This window comes from Trichosurus vulpecula, chromosome 1 (assembly GCF_011100635.1).
Source record: "Trichosurus vulpecula isolate mTriVul1 chromosome 1, mTriVul1.pri, whole genome shotgun sequence".
NCBI classification, from domain to species: domain Eukaryota; kingdom Metazoa; phylum Chordata; class Mammalia; order Diprotodontia; family Phalangeridae; genus Trichosurus; species Trichosurus vulpecula.
Window position 1 is genome coordinate 361,506,176 of NC_050573.1, and position 25,793 is coordinate 361,531,968.

At 39.8% G+C, this 25,793-nt stretch overlaps 1 protein-coding gene across 1 annotated transcript in view; it reads right to left on the reverse strand.

The window, feature by feature from the left end:
• PLEKHG4B (pleckstrin homology and RhoGEF domain containing G4B) overlaps positions 1-25,793 on the reverse strand; it is a 210,244-nt gene that overhangs the window by 129,596 nt on the left and 54,855 nt on the right. The window contains exon 2 of the mRNA XM_036765907.1: positions 9,795-9,992. Within this exon, the coding sequence (XP_036621802.1) occupies positions 9,795-9,992 (198 nt within the window). The remainder of the gene's footprint in view (positions 1-9,794; positions 9,993-25,793) is intronic.

Genomic DNA, 25,793 nt, shown 5'->3' on the forward strand with positions numbered 1-25,793 from the left:
CAACCTGGGTCATCCCTTAACTCACTTCTTGATGAGGCCTATTCACTGAATGGGCATTACCTCACTCAAAGCGGGAACCTGAAAAGACCTTAGCCTGGAAGGGCCAGGGTCTCCCAATGCATCCTGGGCCATCTCCAGTCCTGGTGAATATCAGGCCACTGGACCCAGATGACTCTGGAGGAGAAAGTGAGGCTGGTGACCTTGCACAGCCCTCCCTCACTCAAATCACAGTCAACTGCAAGTCACGTCATTTCCCTGATGTCATGGTCCTCTTCAAGAACGAAGGACAAACACAGCAACAACACAACAACAATGTTCAGTATGAATTAAGAAACTAGAAAATATTTATAGAATCACAGAATTCAAGAGCTGAAAGGGAGCATTGAAATAGTCAAGTCTAGCTCTTCCATATTGAGCCAGAGAACCTTCTTTGTAAAGGAGCCATTGACTAGGGTGCTCATTTCCCTTACTGACCCCAAGTCCCTCCTTCTTAGGGCATTACTCCCCTTAAAAAGCCCTCCCTAATAAAATAATGAAAAACAATAACAGCTCACATTGATATAGTGTTTTCGTTTACAGAATGCTTTGTATATATTATCTAATTTGCTCCTCCCAACAATCCTGTGAGTTAACTCCTAAAGGTATTGTGGCCATCGCCATTTTACGTGTGAGGAAATTGAGCCTCAAAGATTTAGTGACTTGCTCACGTCACATAACTAGTCAGTGCCAAAGTCAGGATTCAGACTCAGGTCTTTTCTGTCCCCAAGTCCAGCCTTCATTCACTTGCAGCATGTTGTGCTCTCAGCCTTCCCTCATTTCATCCAACCCCAAGATATGCCCTTAGCAAACCCAAGCCTCTTTCCCTTAATGGGCTGCCATCTGAGCCTTCCTCCTTAATGAACCTCTCCAAAATGACACAGTCAAAAACTCCATCAGAGTTGAACCAGTGGACCTAAGCTCTGATCCCATTTGCTGTCACTTGACACCTATATGATCTTGACTGAGTCACAGTCTAGGTCTCAGTTTTTACATCTGTAAAATGAGCTAAATCCTTTTCTAGTTATGACTCTTAAGTAACCCATCCAGCCTTAATCATTCCTATCTTACAAATGAGCTTTTCTTCCTTTCTTCAATTCCTTCCTCGGGCTTAGGGAACCTCTCTCATTAGATGTGGGTTATTCCCTAACCCAGTTTCAGAGGCTCTCATTCCCCTTCTGAACCACATGCAGTTTTCCCAAAGACATTCGGCTATTTGCCATATGGCTTGCAACAATTTGAACTTTTATCAAGCTGGGGGAGATAGAGGAAGGCTACAGGAGTTCTGTCAAATGACCTTGAATTTCAGGCTTTTGCCTACTTTTCCTTTGTTGAAAATTTTCTCATCTTGGATAAAAACCAATGATCAAAAATTCTGAAGACCTGTGTTCTAGTCTCAATCCTGCTACTAAGTAGCTGTGTGACCCTGATCAACTAACTTCCCATTTTTGTGACTCAGAGTACCTATCTCTAAAATGAAGGGATTGGACTAGATGGTCTCTGAGGTGCCTTTTAGCTCTAACTAAAATGCTACGAATAGATGGTCCTTTCTAATAGATGGTCTGCTCTAACAACGGTGTGATTATTCTCTAACTCAGAACTAAGTTTCTTCATCTGTAAAATGAGAAGTATGGACTAAATAATATTCAAGGTTCCTTATAGCTCTACAGACTATGAAGTGGAGACCTAGAGAAGATAACTCATCCAAAGACACAGCAATTCCTTTATGGTAGGGATGGGATTTGAATTCGGATCTCCTGACTCTACATCTAAGGCACTTTCACCTACAGGATACTTACACTGAAAAATATAATTGCAAAATTGTGTCTCTCCAAACTGACTTAAGCATTTTACTCCTCAAGGTTGGTATTGTATTTTGATTTACATATCATACTAAGTAGCCCTCCCAGTTACTGTTCAAAATCAGCCTACTGGATCTTGTTATGACAAATAAAGAAATTGGTATTTTAAAAAATTGGCATTCTAAAAAAAAATGTTTGAGAGGCAGATAGGTGGCTCAGGGGATAGAACACTGGTTGTGAAGTCAGGAGGACCTGAATTCAAATTCGACCTCAGACATTTACTTGCTGTGTGATCCTGGGTGAGTTATTTAACTCAGATTGCCTCAAAAAAACATTCTACACTTCAAGCTGTCAACAATTAAGACTGGCTTCCTTCACATTTATCTTGAGGCAGGGAAGCTTGGCTAAAACAGACTGGAAAGAATCATTGCAGTATTCATTTCCAACCTAAAATTATGGATTTGATATGAAAAGAACCCTAACATTCACCTAATCCAACCTTCTTATTTGACAGATAAAGCACCTAAGTCCTTGCAAGGTTAAGTGACTTACAGGAAGATGAGCAAATATCTAGCAGCGATCGTGTTTTGGTTGAGCTTTTTCGGTTGTATCCAACTCTTAATGACCCCATTTGGGATTTTCTTGACAAAGAGACTGGAGTGATTTGCCATTTCCTTGTCCAGCTCATTTTACAGATAAGGAAACTGAGGCAAACAGGGTTAAGGAACTTGCTCAGATTCACACAGCCAGATTTGAACTCAAGAAGACAAGACTTCCTCACTCTAGGCCTGGTACTCTATCCACTGCACTACTCAGCTTCCTGATTGCCCTAGCAGCAAGTGTGGGACTAAAATCCAATCTATTAGGTTATACTGCCTTTATCTCAAGGCAGAAGTTTAGACCAAACCCTTCCAAGTGATGAAAGACAGTGTGAAAATACAAAAACAATTATTTAAAATATTTCTACTCTGTATAGAGAGGGCTAGCAGCAAGAGAGGGTTGAGGCAGGAAAGGGGGAGCTGGCAGAAGGGGTGAGTTGGGAAGAGAACTCCATACACATCATTTGTCGTTATTACTCTTAAGTACTCATTGTGCTTTTTGCACAGGTGAGTGTGTAGTAGCGGTAAATGAACATCATACTAATCATTTGTGTGTGTGTGTGTGTGTGTGTGTGTGTGTGTGTGTGTGTGTAATATATATATGCAGTCCATCATACTCAGTTCCTGCTCTGTTGGTATCATAGAGGTGACTCTGTTCTCAGATGACTATATAAGTTGAGTATAAGCTCTGACATGGCCTACACCAAACTGCAAAGCCTCATATATATGTGTGTGTGTGTGTGTGTGTGTGTGTGTGTGTGTATGCATATATGTGTGTGTGTATATGTGTATATACAGATATATACACATATACACACACACATATATGCAGATATATACACATATACACACACACATATATGCAGATATATACACATATACACACACATATATGCATACACACACACACACACACACACACACACACACATATATTGTCCTAGGGCCAACTTAGTGAAATATGGAGTGGCTCATAACCAGAAGTCCGGTTACCAGATAATAAACTAATTAACAACAACAATAAAAATAATAATAAATAATTAAGTAGTAATTATTTATTTTATCTACCATTAAATGTAATTATTAATGATAAAGTGACAACATCAGCAATAATAATAGTAATAATAATAACACGAATGTTATTTAATTTGACCCTCACGACAACCCTAGAGGTGAGCCCTATCATTATGCTCATTAATTTAAGGCAAAAAGAATTTAATTGATTTGCCCAGGGTTTAGCTAATAAGTGTCTGAACTTTTAATGTCACCAATATGTCACGGAGACCATTCACTAAGGAGAAGAGGGGATTGGGATGACATAAGTAGAAGGGGTGGGGCACCAAGGTAATCAGACATCTTTGAAGTACCAGTGTATGTGTGTACTTTAGAAAAAAGCACACAGATGTTTCTGCCTGCACACAGGTGAACAAAGCTTATTTTCTGTGATAAAGAACAACCCCACCCCCCATCAAATATTCATTTTCTTGAGTCACTTCCTGGGTTAGTTTTGCATCAATTTAGCTTGTTGGAAGATATTTACAACTGGGGTTCTAAACCTTTTTTGTGTCATGGACCACTGCAGCAACATGGTAGAGCAAAGGAATCCCTTTTTAGAATCCTGTTGTTAAATGCATAAAATAAAATAGACAGGATTACAAAGGAGACCAGTTTTATTGAAATATAGTTATTAATATATTAAAAAGACAAAACAAGTTCATGGACTCCAGTTTAAGAACCCCCATTCTATAGGGCTTTAGACAGTAAAAAGACTCGCTCCCATAAACGCTTTTAAGAGGGAAGTCAATATTTGAAATAGGAGGGGGAAAAAGGATGTACTGAAAGAGAAAAAAAGCTTGTTGGGATATCATTTACATTGCAAAAAATTAAAAAGTGAAAAGTTAAATCCATGAGTAGTTTTTATTTCCATCAATTCACATCCATGAGTCCTTTTTAAACAAAGCTCACAAGAGCATAGTTTTAAATCTTCATGGGAAAATGTCTTATATTGCTCTACTTTATCTCTCTCTTTATCTCAGTCCCTTCCCTGACCTGTGATTGATTTTTTAAATGCATAAAAAATAAAACTAAAAATAAGAAAAATTTCTCTGGGTTTAGAATCACCAATTTTCCATAAAAGACAAAACCAGGTCAAAGTTGATTTCCTTCTTTCTAACTCTCTAAATACTGATTGTGAAAAAGTTTAATAGGTAAAAGTAGTGCCATGCTAATAAAACTACATAATTAAATACAAATGGAGCAACAAGACAGGCTGATAGGTAGTAAAAACATTGTTTAAGAACTATGCATAACCTTCCCGCTTCCCTATGCCAATAAACACATAACTTAGCTACTGTACTGCTTTATCTCTACCTCAAAATACCATGCAATAAAAAAAGGTTACAAGAAGAAAACTAAACACATAAGAAATCTATTAAATAAGACTTGTGTACACTGGACTTGCTCCAATAAACTGGTTATATGATGATTAGGCCAGGGAATGATTCACTTCCTTCTTCCCTGGTTCCCAATAAGAGTCCATCAGAGGGGTCAGGGAGAATCAGAGTTTGTATACAAGGTGTACACTTATGACCCTTATCCAGGGCAGCCCCAACTGAGAAGTCTCAATTTTGAGAGGCTACAGAACTATATTTGGAAGCAATGTTTGGGTCAGGAAAGGGAAAAAGGGCAAGAAGAGAGAAAGGAGACAGAGGTAGCAGCATTAGGACAATTATTCCAAATGCATCCCACCTCACTATTCTTGACCTTGCACCCAATATTTCTATGTACTGATTGTACTTCTTTTGGTTACAGTTTTCTCATTTGACAAATCTCATTAGATTAGAATCATTAGATGACATCCATGGTTGCCTCCCACTCTCCTGTTCTATGCTTCTATGATTGCTTTCCCTTGACTGTGCTGAGATTGGATGTGTGACCATGGCAGCAGATAAGATGATCACAGGTGGATAGCGTAGGAATAAGTAGCTACTTTCTCATGATCTGTGCTGTAATAACAACGTCAGGAATGCTAAGGCACAAGACAAGCTGAGGCTGGCAATGATTGCTAAGGATAGCAACAGTGGCTTTTGCAGCTATACTGGGTGGGAGGAGGGAGAAGGGTTGAGACAAGATCAAAGAAAGGCAGAACAGCTATCACTGTCTCAAAAATAACCTATAATCAAAGCATAACAAGAAGCAAATTGAGTTCACGAATTAGACAATGAATGGCTGGTGGCACAATTGAACTATTTTCTTTTTGTTTTTGACACCAAATAGAACTTAGGATTGGGAAGGAAATGATTAAGATGGTTAATAGAGAGATGAAACCCAAGATAAAGTGAGGGAATAGTAAGAAATCATCCCCAGCTGTCCTCAACAAGTCCAGATCCTAGGATAGTAGAAGAATTGGGGATGTGAGTGGGCAGCAAACTCAGTATGAATAACAATGTCATTTAACCACCTACACTCAGTGCTTCTTCTTCCTTCTCCTTTACATCGAAGCCCTTTGTAATCTAGTTTTCAACCTAATCACACAATTGAAGCTCCTCACATCAAAGTTACCAATGTTTGCTTAAAAACTGTCAAATCTTATGTTCTTTTTCTTCATCCTCATCTTTCTTGACTTCTCTGTGTCATTTGGCACTGTCAGATACCTTCTGCTGCATACTCCCTCCTCCTCATCCTCATCGTCCATTTTGGGTTTTCATGATTCCACCCTGTCTTAGTTTTCCTCTTCTGAATGCTCCTTCTCATTTTCCTTTCTTGAATCTCACATCCATATCATGTCCATTAACTGTGGTGGTCCATCAAGCCTCTGTTCTGGGCCCTCTTCCTTTTTCTCTCATATCATTTCTTGCATCGACTCTCTTGGGTTCAAACACCATATTATGAAAATGATTTCTAGATCTTCGTCATCCCCAGATCTCTGTAAACTTTCTCCTGAGCTATGGTCACACAAAGTGAATTAATTATTGGATGTCCCCACAGGCATCTTGAACTCAACATGTCCAAAACAAAACTCATTATCTTTCCTCTCAAATCTTCCCTCTTTTCAACTTCTCCATTATTGTCAAAGGCACCACCATTTTATCAGTCACTCAGGTTCACAACCTGATTGCCATCTTGAGTTCTTCACTCTTACTCACTCCCCTGTCCATATCCAGTCAATTGCCAAATCTCAAAATTTCTTTCTCGCCATCATCCCTCACATATGACCCCATATCTACACTTCCATAGGCACCACGTTAGGTCAAGCCCTCACCATCTCTTGCCTGAATTATTGCAAAAGCCTTCTCATTAGACTCCCTGTCTCAAGCATCTTTCCACTCCAATTTGTCTTCAGCACACCTACCAAAGTGGTTTTCCTCAAGTGTAAGTCTGATCAAGTCAACCCTGCACCCTCAGAGTAAACTCTAATGACTCCTCACCTACAGGATAAAATAGAAGCTATTCTGTTTGGCACTTACAGCTCTTCATAACCTGTTACCTTTCCATCTTTCCAATCTTGTGCTTTATTCTCCTTCACAAACTCAATGGTACAGCAATACATTCTTACTTGTTATTCCTCTCACACAATGTTCCATCTCCAGGAGAAATGCTTTCATAGTGGCTGTTACCCCTCTTCAGATGCTCTCCCTCCTATCTTCTGACCATTGGAATCCTTGGCTTCCTTCAAGTCTCAGTTGCCGCCCATCCTGTAGGAGGCCTTTCCCAGTTTCCCACAGAGGCTACTCTTTTTTCCTCTCAGGTCATCTCCCATTTACTCTATATGCGCAGCTAGGTGGCACAGTGTATAGAGTGTCAGCCTGGAATCAGGAAGACTCATCTTCCTGAGTTCAAATCTGACCTCAGACACTTGCTAGTGGTGTGACCCTGGGCAAGTCACTTAACCTTGTTTGTTTCAGTTTCCTCATCTGTAAAATGAGTTGGAGAAGGAAAAGGCAAACCAGTCCAGTATTTTTGCCAAGAAAACCCCAAATGGGATCACAAAGAGTTGAACATGACTGGAAAAATTACTTAACACAAACACTTAATATCTTCTATGTACCTATTTATGTACAAGTTATCTTCCTATTAAAAAGTAAGCTCCTTGAGGGCAGGGACCATTTTTTTCTTCTTCTTTGTATCTGCAGTGTTTTAGTGAGGCATCTGGCACATAGTAAAGCTCACTAAATGCTTGTTAATTGCTTGTATGATTGAGGTCAGCCAAAAAACCCTAAAGAGGTCTGAGGATGATCAGTGTCCATAACAGGAGCAGCAGCATTCATCCTGTACCCTGCTCTGCCCCCTCTGGAGTATGGTGTTGAATTCTAGGTGCTTTATATTAGAAATGACATTAACAACCTGAATTGTGTCTAGAGAAGAGTGAATGGGCTGGATATTTCTCCATGTTGAAGAAAGGTCTATTGAAGAAAATGGGGATGTTTCAGCTGTAGAAGAAAAGACGTAGAGAAGAAGATGACAGCTGTTGAGTGTTTGAAGGACTCTCAATCAGCAGATTGTTTTTATAGGTGTCCAAGAACAGAAATTAAAGCAAAAGGTGAAGTCATACAGAGGCAGATTTAAGCTTTAGGGGAAGAAAAATACCCCTTAATGATTGCAATTATCCTCAAATGAAATGGGTCACTTTGAGAAGTAGTGAGTTCCCCTATCAATGGAGCAGAGACTGCGTGATCACTCATCAGGGATGCCATGACAACTTCTGAGTTCTCTTACAATCCTGAGAGTCAATGCAGGGACTCTCGTTCCGTTGTGGGAATCACCTCTCTTTTTACCAGAACCTTCCCTTCTTCCCTGTTCTTCCACTTTCTGGTTCCTTGTCTATAGGCATTTCTCTTTGGGGTTGGGGTGGTCCAGAGCTGCTCCTGGCTTAGAAGCAACATCTGCATGCCTCTCTAGGCTTTACCCAATCCAGGGTATGACACTGATGGCCATGTATGAGTACGACCTTGGAGGCAAGCAAAGGAAAAGCATTTTTCCCTCAGTGACTCCAATGGCTATGCTATTGCATGCTGAACCTGGAGGACAGAACTGAGCAGATTGTTGACTGCTGTATGGGCCTTTTTAATCTCTGCTTAGTGCTATCTCTCTTGACATCAGCACACTTTATTAAAAATGCTGTAATGAAATGACCCTTTATTTCTAATGGGAATCACATGGGATTATAGCTTTATATGTATGTGTAATATGTTCATGGAATTATAAACAGGATCAAAGATCTATATTTAATAGGGACCTCAGAGGCCATCTTGTCCATCCCACTCATCTTATGGTTGAGGAAATGGAGGGTCAAAGAGACTGAGGTCACACAATTATTAAGTGACAGACAGGATTTGACCACAAGTTCTCTGATGCCAGAACCAGTGTTCTTTCCATTGTGACACCTAGAACTTAGCACAGCGTCTGACACATCGTAGACCCTTAAAAAATCTTGATTGATTGACTTGCCAGGAGCTTTGCATAAACACTTCACTTATGGGGTTGTCGTGGGGTCAGAGAGGGGTATAAGGTATAGTTCATTAATCTGGGCTTAGGAAATTGATTAGAGGTAGCAGGTAGACTGAGATTGGTATGGGACATGTCACTGGGTCTGGGAGCTGTCAGTCAGGCCTAATCTGTCTAATGTGCAAGAAGCTTAATAAATGCTTGCTGACTTCATCCTTGAACTCAATAAGATATGTTGACAGTGGAGCCAGTTGTGATACAAAAAAGGAATAAGGAAGTAAACTGGTGATAGAACCAGAGAGAGGCAAGATCAGCATCTTCTGCAATAGCATATTAGTTGCCCATAAGGCCAGGCCAGATTTAAATCCTGGATTGATAAGATATGATTAGTTACTCAAGAAAAAGAGGCCTGCCATCCTTAATTGAGCTAGGGATGCCTTAAGCTTAGATTGCTCCACAGTCCATCAATGCTGCACTCTATAAACTTACTTCAAAGGTCTTTACTAGCAATAAACAAATGACCGCAGGGCTAGCACCCCAGTGCAGAAATGACCATGGCCTAGATGCAGGACCAGCTTTGAGAGCTGATTTTCTTCCTGTCTGCCTGTGGATGTTTCTTTAGAGAAATACTTTCTTTTTTCACATCCTGTATGGTTTTCCTTAGCAACATTTAGGAAGCAGCAAATGTTTAAGCCTTATGTGTCAACTCTTATTTCTGGCCCAGTTTTAAAAGGTTAGAAACTGTCTATTGTGACTATCATCAGATGCCTAAAATTTGTACTATTCCCTTATCCAAAACTGGCTTTGCTTGGCTCAGAAATTCTCCAGTTAAGAGATCCTATTCTGTCTTATCTCTATTCTCCCAGTCAGGAACATAGAAAGCCTCTGTTTTGACTAAAGGAGGTAGACTTACGCAGGTTTCTTGCTGAATGCACTGTAAGATCCTCTTGGCAGGAACAAGGAAATCAATCAGGCAACGCAGACCATCTCCTCCATACAGCTTTTCAACAATAGTGAAAAGCTGCCACAAGACAGTGGCAGCTGTTGCCTCAAAGGGGGGATACAGTGCAGAGAGTGTGTTCTGAATGTAGGTGTCAAGGGATTCAGAATCCTGTGGGGAAAAATGAACAGTTGTCAGGGACATTCAAATATATAACTTTCAACGAGGCACATGGAACGCCTTAATAATGGGGCTATTGGAGGAGCCTGCTTTCCAAGTTACCTGAGTAATGTTGGGATTTTAACCTATAGACAAGTCTTATAATATTCAGCCATGTTCAATGGTTTTATCTTCCAACATTCACCGCTCTGTTATACCCAAAATAAGTTGTCAATCGAGCGAAAGTGCATCATAGCAGGATTTTTTCTCTCTGAGATGCAGTTTTAAATGCCAAAGTGAAGGTTAATGTTCACAGAAACGTTTACAAAGTACCCACCGCCATTGCAACAATGTATTTGTAACAAAGATTTCGTTAGCTTGTATTCATTAAATGTTCATTCGACTCCCAAGCAGAGGAGCAAAGAAGCTGTCTATGCGTCCATACACTGATTATATACTTCTCTCTATAACCATCTAGCTCCTGTCTGTCTCCACAAATCACTCTCTTGTGCATGAGCTGGAATATGTTTGTTTTAGTCAGATTTCATTCATTCATTCAGTGCTTATGAAGCCACTTCTATTAATATTTTTAGGGGGGAATTGGACATGTGATTTCTTCAGTACAGAAAAGGCCCTCTAAAGCATCTCCCTTTACCAGAGCATACTAGTACCAGTTCTGCAGTTTACTGTCTTAGAGTTTCCTGGGCCACTAAGAAGATAAGTAATTGCCCACACTTGACACAGTCGGCATGTCAGAGGCAGGACTCAACCCACATCTTTCTGACTCCAAGGTTAATCTTCTATCCACAAGGATAAGATGCTTAAAAGGGAGGCAGTGTTGCATAGTAGAAAGGCTCTGGGATCAGAATAAGGAGCACTGGAATTTACCCTTGGTTCTGCCACTAACCTGCTGTGTGACTTCTGGCAAATCACTATATTTTGTTGTTGTTCATTTGTTTTTCAGTTGTGTCTGACTCTTCATGACCCCATTTTGGGGTTTTCTTGGCTGAGATACTGGAAGAGTTTGCCATTTCATTCTCCAGCTCATTTTTACAGATGAGGAAAATGTGGCAACCAGTGACTTGGCCAGGGACACACGGCTAGTAAGTTGTCTAAGGCCAGATTTGAACTCAGGAAGATGAGCCCTAATGCACTACATCACCTCTCTGCCCACTCTGTTTATTTTTCTCCAAAATTAGGTTAGATTAGATGATCTCTAAAGTCTTTTGGAGAAAGTTCTAGAATTTAAGGATTCATTTTCTTAATGCTGCTGAAGAAGAATAACCTAGCTCTTAGGTGGGGCAGAGGGAACAATTTTATGGATAGCAGTTAGATTTCAGTTGCAGTGGGGACTGATTTTTCCTCTCTCAAAAATAACATTTTTGTTGAAGTAGACAGGAGGCATAGTTCATTAAGGTCACATAATTCTTTTCATAGCAATTTGTTGTAGTAGGTTTTTTTTCTCCCTGTAATGAGGGAATGCTGCTCTCCCAAAATTATAATATGATTTTAAAAGTGCTATTTTTAGAGTAGACATTTCCTGAGGAAATACCATAAGATATATTTTTGTTGGAAAAGAAATGTATGACTAGAAAGCACTGTTTTAAAAAAAGATGGATCAAAAATGAGAAATCAAAATTTAAGAACAAGCATTCCCCCCCCTGAATTTTCAGAAAGATTTTTTTAGGGAAAGTAAAGAGGGGTCATGTATAAAATAAAAATTCACTACTCACTAGATTACTGGCCTAACTTCCCGTCCCAGATATAAGGAAAAGCCTTTTGGCTCAGATAGAAACTAGTAAAGAGGTAGGATGACTTTAGAAGAGAGATATAACAGCATTCCTGGGGAATGAAGAGGATTTCAGAAAAGCTCAAAAATAAATGAATGCCCGTTTCAAATACTAGATCAGGGTCCCCTATGCTCCATAATTCATGAACAGACTCATTCTAGCTGCTCATCTGGACTATAAAATGTTTCTAAAGAAACAAATCTTCCGATCTCTCTCATTAGCCCCAGTAATACCAGGTTTATAAAGACTGAGCAATCTGTTCAGAATTAATTTAGCTTGACTATGCATATTTGACATAAGGGTTTTGTTTTTCTTTTTCTTTTTTCATTGGGGGGGAAGGAGAGGATGAAACAAAATTAATGTTTGTGACTTGAAAAAATTTAATAAACAAAAAGAACTGGAATTCTGGGGAACTATCTACTTAAAATGTTTTCTTCAATATTTTTTCAAACTTCAGTGTTAAAATTAAGAGTTTGAAACAAAGAAAAAGAAAGAAAGAAAGACGGAAAAAAACCCCAGAAGAGTATGGCAATGAAGGAATATTGACCTAACAGAATTCATTGCAGGTCAGAGTGGTCATTTTTATTTGGAGAACACTATTATAATTGATACAGGCAATTTATCTGAAAAGCCCCAAGGTCTCTGGATAAGTTACAGTGGTATGAGAAAATGAAAACATCAAATCTCAATGCCCTTAGAAAAATTAACACATAGAAATGGGCTAGGAGTAATTCCCCACTAGCTTGGGATTTGGTCTTCCAAAAGGTTAAGAAAAACAGAATTCTTCTAAGAACCCACAGACCCTTGTGCTCTCTTCTCTGATATTAGGGCTTTCATTCTCCACTAGAGCCTTGTTTTTTCATGATTCTGGAACATCAAGGACTCAATGTCAGACAAGTCTGTGTTGGATATTGAACCAGGTACTTTATTATTGGAACAACCAGTCATGCATATGATCATAACATTGTTTTGCCAATAATATCATCCCGTGGCACAGACTGTGAGTACTGCAATATGGCAACGCTCCTGCCAATATTCATAAGAATATGTCTCTGTGTGCTTGGAACAAAAAAGATCCACGCCACACCACATCCCACCAACCTGCACATCAATATGTCAAAGAGTCCCACCCATGATTTCTCTCAGAGTAAAATCTAGAGTCAGAATTATATACTGCACCCAGAGAGCCTCCCTTAATGCCAAAGGTGAAGGCTCTGTTAATTAATTACCTTTCCACAAATATCTTATCCAAATTCGGCATCATTACAACTCAGGTGCTGTCAGATTTCTAAAAGTTCCAATATATGAAAATCTTGCCTTAGAAAAAAATGTAAAGGAAGAATTGTCACACATTTTCCAAGGGATTCTTGGCTTTGCAAAACATGAGACTTCCTGTTTCCTTTCAACAGTGAGTGCTAGTGCATTCAAGAGATTCAATCTACTAAAATTTAATCCAACCACAGGCTTTTAAGAGCACATCTATTGTTTCAAGAAGAGCTATCAAACACTTAAACACTCCTGAGTGCAGGCTGAACCCAATTAAAATGTAATTGGAAAATATTTATCAAAATAAATAAAAATACAGTCAAACATAGATATTATATTTTAAAACTAAGTCAATATGTGGCACCCAGGGATGCTTATCTATGGATTAGTGGTCCCCATTTCTATCTGTCCTAAAGTAAGGCAAACCTTTTCAAGGCATCAGCAAATATACAAAGTGGAGGCAAAAGTGTTTGGAGTGGAGCAAGCTAACTTGAGAAATCAAGGACAGAATAATGGTAAAGATAGTGAAAACAGAAGGTTACTCCGGTAAAAACAGAGAAAGTAAACCTGATAAGCTGAAGAAATTTTCTTTGGTAAATAGTATTTTATTTTTTCTAATTACATGTAAAGCTAGTTTTCGACATTCATTTTTAAATAAGATTTTGAGTTTCAAATTTTTTCTCCTCTCTTCCATCTCCTCTCCCCAAGATGGCAAGCACCCTGGTATAGGTTATACATGTGTAATCATGTAAATATATTTTCACATTAGTCATATGGTGAAAGAAGAAACAGAACAAAAGGAAAATCCACAAAAAGCAAAAAACAAAAAAAAAACAAAACCCTGAAAATAGTATGCTTCAATCTGCGTTCAGACTCCATAGTTCTTTCTCTGTGTATGGATAGCGTTTTCCATCATAAGTCTTTCGGAATTGTCTTGAATCACTGTATTGCTGAGAAGAGCTAAGTCAATCATAGTTGATCATAACATAATGCTGCTGTTACTGTGCACAATGTTCTCCTGGTTCTGCTCACTTCACTCAGCATCAGTTCATGTAAATCTTGGTGAAGAAATTTTTTAAGCTCCTAAGCAGGGGCATAGGAGAGTTGTCTATGCAACCATATTCTGATCTACTTCACTGAACTCCCGACTATTGCTTCACAAATTTGTCTGCCATGGATGAATTAGAAATCAGCCATGATTTTACTTCCTTCCTAGACTAACCATTATGTCTGTCCATCTAGAGCTAGGTTGCCTTGTAGGGAGACTCAATGATCTTTATTGCTGTTGTTTTTGTTGTTTAGTCATTTCAGTCATGTCTGACTCTCCACAACCCCATTTGGAATTTTCTTGACAAATCACTGGAGTGATTTGCCATTTCCTTCTCCAGCTTATTTTACAGATGAGGAAACTGAGGCAATCAGGGCTAAGTGACTTGCCCAGGGTCACACATCTAGTAAGAGTTTGAGACCCAATTTGAACTCAAATCTTCATGACTCCAGTCTTGGCACTTTATTCACTATGCCACCTAGCTGCCCCTTCAGTGATCTAGCTCAGTAGATAGAATGACACAGATGCTGCAAATTTTACCTTCACTTAAAGGGATGACTTTGCTAGCAGTATCTTCTAAAGGTTGACTTTTTTCCCCAAGCATCATACCCTTAATTTGTCTGGCACTAGACAAATGGCTAAACCATCTCAGGAACAAAAAGGATAAAAGCTTATGAACATGAAAATATAATTTGCCTATAACATATATCCATGCTGTTATATTTAGTTGATTTCTATCTAGAAGACATAGAAAAAGGTAAGAATGAGAACAAGATTTAAAAATCAATCTTAAGTAAACATTAATACTATCTAACACATATAATGCTTTAAAGTTTGCAAAGTGCATTAAATATATTATATAATTTTATTTTCACAATCACCCTATGAGCTAAATGCTCTTATCTTTATTTTACAGGGGAAGAAACTAAAGCAAACAAAGGTCACATCACTTGCCTAGGTCATACAGCTAGTAAGTATATGAGGTCAAATTTGAACTCAGGTCTTCCTGACTCCAAGTCTCGCACTTTATTCACATAGCTGTCTCACATTAGTGTGGAGGTAGTAGTTGTATTTATTAATTATTGCTTAACTTAATCTTGGGTTGAAGACTTATTCTTATTTGTTTTTTAGAATAAGAGAACTTCTTGGTCTGGGCTTCTAAAAGATGGCTTTCCTGGGTCTGGCTTAACTATGCCTTTAAAAATAAAACAAAGCCAGCTGTGGTGGGGTACACACCTGTCATCCCTGCTGCTAGGGAGGATGAAGCTGGCAAAGCTTTTGAGCTTGAGAGTTCTGAGCTTTAGTGGGTTTAACTAATCAGGTAACTACACTGACTGTAGTGTTGGTGTGATAAATGCTCAAGATCTTGGGTCACCAGGTTGCCTAAGGAAAAGCAAACTGGTCCAGTTTGGGAATGGAGCAGGTCAAAGCTCCCATGCTAATTGGAGCAGGACCAAGCCCATGAGTGGCCCCTGCACTTCAAGTCTGGAAGAGATAGGGAGACTCAGACTCTCAAAACAAAAACAAAACAAAACAAAAGCCACCTGAGAAGCCTCCAGGTGAGCATTTATTTGAGTGGTTGCTATTATCAGAGCAATGGACACACTGACACCTTGAACTCTCTGAAAGAACAGTTGAGAATGGTTTTTCTTCATTCTTTTAGATCTCGTTCCCACCTCCAACCTGGCTTGTTAAAGGGCATTTCCCTTTTTTTCTTTGGGAATCTGTTATATACATTTTGAACAGAAGGCATTTTTTTATTTAAACAAAGCTAGCCAGTAGTCTTTTCACAGATGCTGATGGATTGATGGCAAAAAGCAAGGCTGTGTATACCTCTGCCTCCCAGCGATAGAAAAAACTGAATACCTGCATGGTTCCGCCAACTGTTTTTCCTTGCCCCAATAGGTAGGAAGCTGTGAGAGTCATTCTATTAGGATGATCTGATGCTAGGACTCACCCAGTGGTCTTTCCAGAGTGACTAGAACTTAGATAAATCACTCAATCTGTGCCTCAGCTTTTGCTTCTATTAAACAGCTACTGTAATGCTTGCCCTGCAACCTCACAGGGTAGTTGTAAGGATCAAGTGAAATAATAGACATCAAAAGTGCTTTAAAAGCATAAAGTACCAATATAAACGTGAGGCATCATTATTATATGGGGCCTTTCTCTCAGACCTCATGAAGAACACTCGATTTTGCAATTCTCTACTGCACTTGTGTGATATTATGCATTATAATTATCTGTATTTGTGCCTTATCCCCCTACGACACTGAGTTCTATGACTTATTATAACTTATTAGTTATGTGTCCAGTGGGAAAATCACTAAACTCCCTGAACCTCAGCACTTCTCCTATAAAAGAGATACAAATAACTCATGGGTTACAGCACAGAGCTATAACTGGAAGGGATCTCCGAGGCCATCTAATCCAACCTCCTTATTTTCTAGTCGAGGAAACCGAGACCCACTTCACTTCCCTTCTTGCCCTAAGTCACACATGAAATATCACAGGTAGGATTTGAAACTAAGTCCTCTCATTCCAAACCAGAGCTATGTCCAGTTTCTCCCTTAGATGGTTATTGAGAGGATCAAATAAAATGGTTGTTGTCCTTTGTGTTTAAAGAAATAGGAAATATGTCAAATGAAATAACATATTAGGAGGCATTTATCAAACACTTACTATGTGTCAGGCACTGTGTGAGGCATTGAGGATCTAAAGACAAAAATGAAACAACACCTGCCCTTGAGGAACTTACCTTCTTTTGGGGGCTTATCTATCTAGATATCTATACATACATACATACATACATACATACATACATACATATGTATATGCATATAAAAACATCCACACTTACATATACATGTATATGTATGCATGTTAGTATATAAATACAAAATAAATGCCAGGAAACTCTTTTGGGGGAGGCAATGGAAGCACTAGTTTTTACAGCAATCAGGAAATGCCTCACATAGAAGGTGGTGCTTAAGTGGTCCTCTGAAGGAAGCTAGGCAGTTGAAGAGGCAGAGATGGGGAGGATGCACATTCCAGGCAAGAGGCGACAGGTTGTACAAAGACACAAAGATAGTAGATGAAATATCATGTGGCAGGAGCATCAAGAAAGTCAGTTTAGCTAATAGCATGTATAAAGTGGAGTAATAAACAATAAATCTGGAAAAGGAGGTTGAATCCAAGTTGTGAAGGGCTTAAATAGAGGAGCTTGTATTTGTTCTAGGAGCAATAAGGAGTAGGGTTTGTTTATTGTGGCTTATCTTCCTATTACAGGGCAGCTAAGGCAGTGCAGTAGATAGAGTGCCAGGCTTGGAGTCAGGAAGATACGAGTTAAAATCTGGCCTTAGACACTTACCAGCTGTGTGACCTTGGGCAAGTCATTTAACCCTGTTTGTCTCTGGTTCTTTATCCATAAAATGAGCTGGAGAAGGAAATGGCAAATCACTCCAGTGTCTTTGCCAAGAAAACCCCAAAAGGGGTCATAAAGAATCAGACACAACTGAAATGACTGAACAACAATAAATCCTCTTACTATGTTAAGTTCCACAACACTTACTAGCTATGTGTTCAGTGGAAAAATCACTTAACTCTGAATCTCAAACTCAATAAACAGTAGGAAGGTAACATTGTCAGATCTGAGCTTTAGGAAAATCATCTCAGCTTCTCTGTAGAGGGTGGTATGTTTGTAAATCACTGTGCAAACTTTAAAGCATGATGGATGTCAGTAGATGGTGATGATGATGATGCTGATGATGGTGGTGGTGGTGGAGGTGGTGATGACAAGAACTGAATTTTATCTAAATTTTGCATGTCTCCCACTGTCTAGCACAGTCCTCTGCACACAGCAGGTACACAATTCTGAATGGATGACATTCTGAGTTTTCCAAGTCACCTGAAAACATATATTCTACTGCACAGGTGATCAAGATTTCTCACCACAGGGGCAGAGCCAAGATGGCAGCTGGAAATCAGAAACTTGCCTAAGTTCTCCCCCAAATCCTTCCAAACACCTGTAAAAATGGCTCTGAACAAATTCTAGAGCTGTGGAACCCACAAAATAGCAGAGGGAAGCAGGTCTCCGGCACAGGACAACCTAGATGGTCACTGGGAAGGGCCTATCACATGGTACTGGCAGTGGAGTGCAGCTCAGCATGGGCCACACCAGGACAGACTAGACAGGAGTCAGCCCGAAGCAGGTCTTAGGGCCATGAATCATTGAGCTGTGGCAGTTACCAGACTTCTCAATCCACAAATGCCAAAGACTATGGAGCAGGTTAGTGGGAAAACTGCTAGATTGGGTTAGAAAACGGTCCGGGGATGGCAGAGGTGGTGCAGCAGTGGTGGCAGCAGCAGCAGGAAGCTCCTGTGGCTGCTTCCAGAGCTCCAGCATCAGCTGCTTCTGGAGTCCTTGCTCAAGTGGGAGGAATCAAGCAGTGGACCAGAGTGGGAGTGCAGGGCTTGCTTTGCCCTGTTTGGATCTGGGTAGCGGTCTTGGTTGGTGGTTCTTGGGGGAGGAGGAGCACTGCTGTGGCAGAGCTTGCTGTGACAGTGGAGAAGTAGCTCTTGAAAATAGCAGCACAGCCCCTAATGCTTGGGACAAAGTACTCTGTACTCTACAAGCAGTCATACCCTGATGAAAAGCTCAAAGGTCACGTAGTTGGCTGGGAATATGGCCAGGTAGCGAAAAATGATGCATACTGTGTTGGTAAGAAAAATGGGCTCCTTAGCACTTAGTTCAACAAGTGCCCTTGAAGAGTTTGGCTTTTGTTTGCTTTGATTAATTCAGTGTATTTCATTGAGTCTTACTAAGTGCTAAGCCCCAGGCCCAAACCCCTATTAGGTGTAAAACCTTAGTGGGTGTGGATTGGCAACTAAGGTGGGGCCCAAGGTGGGGCTAACTCCAGGGAAGGCCTAGTTTATATGTCTGGGAGAGCAGAGGCTTTTAGACCACATGGGTTTAAGTCTGCCTCTTTGTGACGATTCTAGGTCACGTGGGTGAGTCGCATGTGTGACTCACCCCTGATGCTGAAAAAAGATATAAAAAACAGGGGTTGGCTGTATGTTCTTTGGAGCTCTTTGCCACAGCAGTGGTGGCGTGTGACTCTGGGCCAGCCCTTATTCTGAGCTCCCGGGCTGAACCTAGATGTTGGTAACTATGAATTGTATTGGGTCTGTCTGTTGATATTTGTAATTCGTTTGTATTTTGTTCTGAAGTTCAGGGTGCTGGTTTTTTCCCCTGAACTGAGTGAATGCTATCTGTATGCTGGATTAAAGTAGACTTGTCAACCCCTTTAACCTTGCTTTCCTTATTAAAGCAGATCAAAATAACCTGTGCTTTCCCAGTGTGCCGGCAGCTTTCTGGGTGCTGGCTATGGATGGATCTTACACCCCCACAGAAGCTGCTAGCCGGATTGTGGAAACACATACTCAGACTCAGACTCTAGAATCTTTTTTTGGTGACAAAGAAGATCAAAACATACAGCCAGAAGAAGTCAACAAAGTCAAAGAACCTACATCAAAAGCCTCCAAGAAAAATATGAATTGGTCTCAGGCCATGGAAGAGCTCAAAAAGGATTTGGAAAAGCAAGTTAGAGAAGTAGAGGAAAAATTGGGAAGAGAAATGAGAGTGATGTGAGAAAACCATGAAAAACAAGTCAATGACTTGCTAAAGGAGACCCAAAAAATACTGAAGAAAATAACACATTAAAAAATAGACTACTTCAAATGGCAAAAGAGCTCCAAAAAGCCAATGAGAAGAATGTCTTGAAAGGCAGAACTAGTCAAATGGAAAAGGAGGTCCAAAAGACCACTGAAGAAAATTCCACCTTAAAAATTAGATTGGAGCAAGTGGGGGCTAGTGACTTTATGAGAAATCAAGATATTATAAAACAGAACCAAAAGTGGAAGACAATGTGAAATATCTCATTGGAAAAACCACTGACCTGGAAAATAGATCCAGGAGAGATAATTTAAAAATAACTGGACTACCTGAAAGCCATGATCAAAAAAAGAGCCTAGACATCATCTTTCAAGAAGTTTACAAGGAAAACTGCCCTGATATTCTAAAGCCAGAGGGTAAAATAGAAATGGAAAGAATCCACAGATCACCCATTGAAAAAGATCCCAAAAAGAAAACTCCTAGGAATATTGTCACCAAATTCCGGAGTTCCCAGGTCAAGGAGAAAATACTGCAAGCAGCCAGAAAGAAACAATTTGAGTACTGTGGAAAAACAATCAGGATAACACAGGATCTAGCAGCTTCTACATTAAGGGATTGAAGGGCTTGGAATATGATATTCTGGATCTCAAAGGAGTTGGGATTAAAACCAAAAATCACCTATCCAGGAAAACTGAGTATAATGCTCCAAGGCAAAATATGGATTTTCAATAAAATAGAGGGCTTTCAAGCTTTCTCAGTGAAAAGACCAGAGCTGAATAGAAAATTTGACTTTCAAACACAAGAATCAAGAGAAGCATGAAAAGGTAAACAAGAAAGAGAAATCATAAGGGAATTACTAAAGTTGAACTGTTATGTTTACATTCCGACAGGGAAAGATGATGTGTGTAATTCATGAGACCTTTCTTAGTACTAGGGTAGTTCAAGGGAATATACATACATACATACATACAAATATATATATATATATATATATATATATATATATATGTATATATATACACATATAGACAGAGGACACAGGGTGAGTTGAATATGAAGGGATGATATCTAAAAATATATAATCAAATTAAGGGATGAGAGAGGAATATATTGAGAGAGGGAGAAAGGGAGAGATAGAATGGGGTAAATTATCTCACATAAAAGTGTCAAGAAAAAGCAGTTCTGTAGGAAGGGAAGAGGGGGCAGGTGAGGGGGAATGAGTGAATCTTGCTCTCATCAGATTTGACCTGAGGAGGGAATAACATACACACTCAATTGGGTATCTTACCTCACAGGAAAGAAGGAGGAAGGGGAAAAGGGGGGATGATAGAAGGGAGGGCAGATAGAGGGAGGAGGTAATCAAAATCAAACATTTTTGAAAAGGGACAGGGTCAAGGGAGAAAATTGAATAAAGGGGGACAGGATAGGATGGAGGGAAACATAGTCAGTCTTTCACAACATGAGTATTGTGGAAGTGTTTTACATAATGATACATGTGTGGCCTATGTTGAATTACTTGCCTTTTTAGGGAGGGTGGGTGGAAAGGGAAGAGGGGAGACAATTTGGAACTCAAAGTTTTAAAATCAGATGATCAAAAGAAAAAGTTGTTTATGCATGCAACTGGGAAATAAGATATATAGGGAATGGGGCATAGAAATCTATCCTGCCCTACAAGAAAGTAAGGGGAAAGGGGATGTAGAGGGAGTGAGGTGACAGAAGGGAGGGCTGACTGGGGAATGGGGCAATCAGAATATATGCCATCTTGGGGGGGGAGGGTAGAAATAGGGAGAAAATTTGTAACTCAAAATCTTGTGGAAATCAATGTTGAAAACTAAAATATTAAATAAATAATAAAACAATTAAAAAAAAGAGTTCTCACCACACTATCTACCATGACTTGGTTTTCCTGGGCATGTTGGTTTTGTGAAGGGAAGAGAAACTTTCCAATGGGCTAGGCAGACTGTATCATATTGACTTCCACCAGCAGCTGTGACTTGTTTATGCCTCTGTTTGCCTTGAAGTTTCTGGGAATGTTTGTTGAAGCTGTCTCCTAGAGAAAATTAATATTCTGTTCCTCTGACAAGGATAATTGCTTTTAAACAAGCTCAATCTCAATTTACTCTGTCATAGATGAAGTAGAAAACAGAATCGTGATTTGATTTCCTTCTCAGAACATCTGGTGCCCAGCCTGAACCAGCCTGCTTTGAAGGAAGACCAGCCAGAGAGAGAAGGCTGGGAGGCTGAGGGAGGCAAAATAAGAGAGAAACCAGCCTCTTGGGAGTCTGGAAAGTAACATCAGAGCAATGTGGTATAAGGAAAGCAATATGGTGTAGGAAAAAACATTCAGTTTATAGTTAGAGGACCCGGGGTTGAGTCCTATCTGCTCCTACTTTGTTATTGTTCAGTCATTTGAGTTGTACCTGACTCTTTATGACCCTATTTGGGGTTTTCTTGGCAAAGAAACTGGAGTGGTTTGCTATTTCCTTCTCCAGATTATTTTACAGATGAGGAAACTGAGGCAAACATGGTTAAATGACTTGCCCAGGATCACACAGATAGTAAGTGTCTGAGGTAAGATTTGAACTCAGGAAGATGAGTCTTCCTTATTGTAGGCTCAAGCACTCTACTCAATATGCCACCTAACTGCCCCAACTGAGGCAAACAGGGTTAAGTGACTTGCCCAGGGTCACACAGCTAGGAAGTGTCAGAGGCTGGTTTTGAACTCGGGAAGATAAGTCTTCCTGATTCCAGGCCTGGTCCTCTATCCACTTCTCCACTTACTTACAAACTGCCCAAGTTTAGAGCCATCACATTTCTTATCTGGGGCCTCAGTTTCCTTATCTGTAAAATGAGGAAACTGAACTTGAATCAGGCATTCTTAATATTTTTTGCATCATGGATCCCCTTTAGCAGTCTAAAGAAGCTTATGGAACCCTTCTCAAAATAATGTTTTTAAATACATAAAATAAAGTATCAAAAAAACCCCAAAACCAAAAACAACAACCCCAAACCAGTTATTTTTAAATAAAGTGGTCAAAAAATTTTTTTTTGAAGATGAGCACAAGGAAGCCACGTTAACTACCCTGGATTAGGTGCTTTCCAAGGTCTCTTCCAGCTCTAAATCCTATGATTCTTCCAGGAAGGCCTGGCTTTTTCCTCTTCTTGTGCCAGTGGAGATGCAGGGGTGGGTCAAGTCAGTTGTACTTCTGGACTATCAACCCAGAACTATTACTGTTGGTCTTTTTTTAAAGTCCATGCCTTCTAGCGATACAACCCTCTTCAAATCAAGGGCTTGGACCAGATGACCTCTACTGTCCTTTGCATCTCTAACTCCATGATCCTAGGTCCACAGAGAAGGGCACCATTAGTTCCTTGCCTGGGACCAGCTCTGCTGTTGACTTTTGAAGTGTCTCTTGCTTCTGTGTAAGAAGGAGAAACCCTATGAGGAAGGCAAAGTACTGTTCTGAGGATCCCCCTTTTTAATGCCTGTTCCTGTCAATAGATTCAAAAGTTTAGCAGGCCAGAGTGTAAGTCTGCCTTGCTTTAAGCAAAATGTGTATGTAGATAGATAGATGATATATAGATACATAGATAGATAGATAGATAGACGGATGGATAAATGAATGGATAGATAAGAAAATGGTCACTCATCTTGGGCAACAATTTGTTATAGAATTTCACAGCCAGAAGGATTCATATCAATCACCTTATTTTACAGAGGAGCAGTTAGACCCAGACAGATTCATTGAAAAACCCCAGGCCACAAAGCTAATGAGATCTAAATTATAATTCCTCTTGAAAACAGAGTTCCTCAATTTATGATTCAGTGTAGTCCTATTTTTTCCCTTCAAGGAGATCCCCTTTCAGGAGTACAGCCTGTATTTGTGGGTGGCCATGCTGAATACTCAACAACCTTCATTTGAATCTGCTCCCATGACTTTTGTCATGGATCAGACCAGTATTAAAATAAGCTGCTTTTACATACAGCTGTGGTAATGGAACTTATGAGTCAATGCTACCAAGGGAATAGCAGATTACACCAGAAAAATTTGCTTAGAATAGTAAGTTTTTGTTGGGGGACAGATTTCTAAAGGGCTATTAGAATAGTTGTTGCTAGCATGACCTTCACTGTCACATCCATTGTCTCTTTGGGCAGCTGTGTGGGCATGTTTCCATGGAATGAATCCTACTATCCTGACCTAGCAGATTATTCCAGAACTTAAGGCTCCATGCTGCCATTCTGGGGTGTGGGAGAAAGATGAAGGGCAGAAAACTGCCTGGTGGTTTTAACCCACAAGAGGGTGAGGATAGGGTGGTTATTGAAGATCAAAGAAAGGCATAAGTAAGGTCCACACCTTCAAGGAGCTCACATTCTAATGCAAACAACCATGTACATACAAGGCATATACTATATAAATGGGAAGTAATCTCAGACTTCTAGCATAAGTATTGGATCTGGGACCTGATACAGAGAGATGTCTTGCTTGAAGGGTGGACAAAAGGGTGGCTACTTCTCACTCATTATTCATTCCCGCAGGGAATAAAACACTCACTGAGAGGGAGCATGGTGAATGGATGGAAAACTGGATTGGAGACAGGAAGACCTGAGTTCAAGTCCTGTTTTTAACAGATATAACTGTAATTGCGGGCAAATCTCTAAACTTCTCAGTATGCAGTGCAACTCTTTGAAGACTATACAACATAGAAGAGTTTTCCAGTTTTCTAGTTTCCATTCTGGAAATCCCCCACCATAAGATCACAGGTCTGGATGAAATAAACAAACAAAAAATCTATTTAAAAAAGACAAGGAAGAGTTGACTGAGTGGATAGAATACTGGACCTGGAATCAGGAAAACCACAGTTCAACTCTGGCCTCAGACACTTCCTAGCTGTGCAGAAAAGTCACTTAATTTCTACCTGCTTCCGTTTCCTTGTCTGTAAAATGGGGATAATAATAGCACCTACTTCCCAAGTTGTTGAAGGATCAAATGAGATAATATTTGCACAGTGCTTCACAAACCCTAAAGCACTATATAAATGCTAACTATTATCATTGCATTGAAAATTTAACATTTGAAGAAAAAAGTGTTAGTACCTTAATGAGTAACCTTCAGTTGTCTGGAAAACGCATTGATAAATAACAATTCATTTCCTGATAAAGTTGGATAGATGAAACATTGGAGACTTTCCTTTGTGTTCATCCCCATGTCATGGAGAATGTTTCTAAGGACACAGTTTGTGCTCAAATAAAAAGCTGTGCAGAGCATGGCTCCAGCTACAGATGGGGTATCAGCAGCAACCCTGCTATCCTGCAGACTGCCTCTCTTAGCTGAAAGGCTAAGGAAGCCAGTGGTAAAAGGAGGGAGGGAGGGAAGTAGGGAGCTATGTTCGTGTGAGCACAGGAGGGAGGCAGCATCTGCAAACATGGTAGGAGCTGAGGAAGCAGTTAAAATCATGGACTAAAATATATTTTTGGACAAAGAAACTTTCAAAAATTAATTACTTCCATTCCCATTTTAGGGTTAAGAAAGAGTCAGTGAAGATATAAATTTAAGACAACAGAGTAAATGTTTCTTGTGCTAAGCCCTTCTATGTGTTCTAATTTATGTCAGCTATATTTATGATTTAATTCCACAGTTTACCAATTCCTGGCATACCACTCAAAGCACCCATCAGAGCAGAAGAATGGCAAAGAACTATGTCAATGGCCCTCTTGACATAAAGAATACGGAGACCTCATATCTCAGGATATTTCTTTCAATTGCATGCATCTGCACCCATGAACACACACACGCAGCCACACATGTGGCTGAGAATTCAGAACTTTTTGCTGTTTACCAGATTGCTAATGTTGCTTGTGAGTACAGTTATCTACTAAACATAAGCTAGAGAAATGGGCTGATAAATGGTTTAAAGAATATTTACCTTACTGACTTGTTCCTTATCACATTTATACTCCATGAATCCACCCACTGAAAGTGTAAGTGCAGCAATTATTTTGGACATACAGATAAAATAAATCCCTCATGATTAAATTT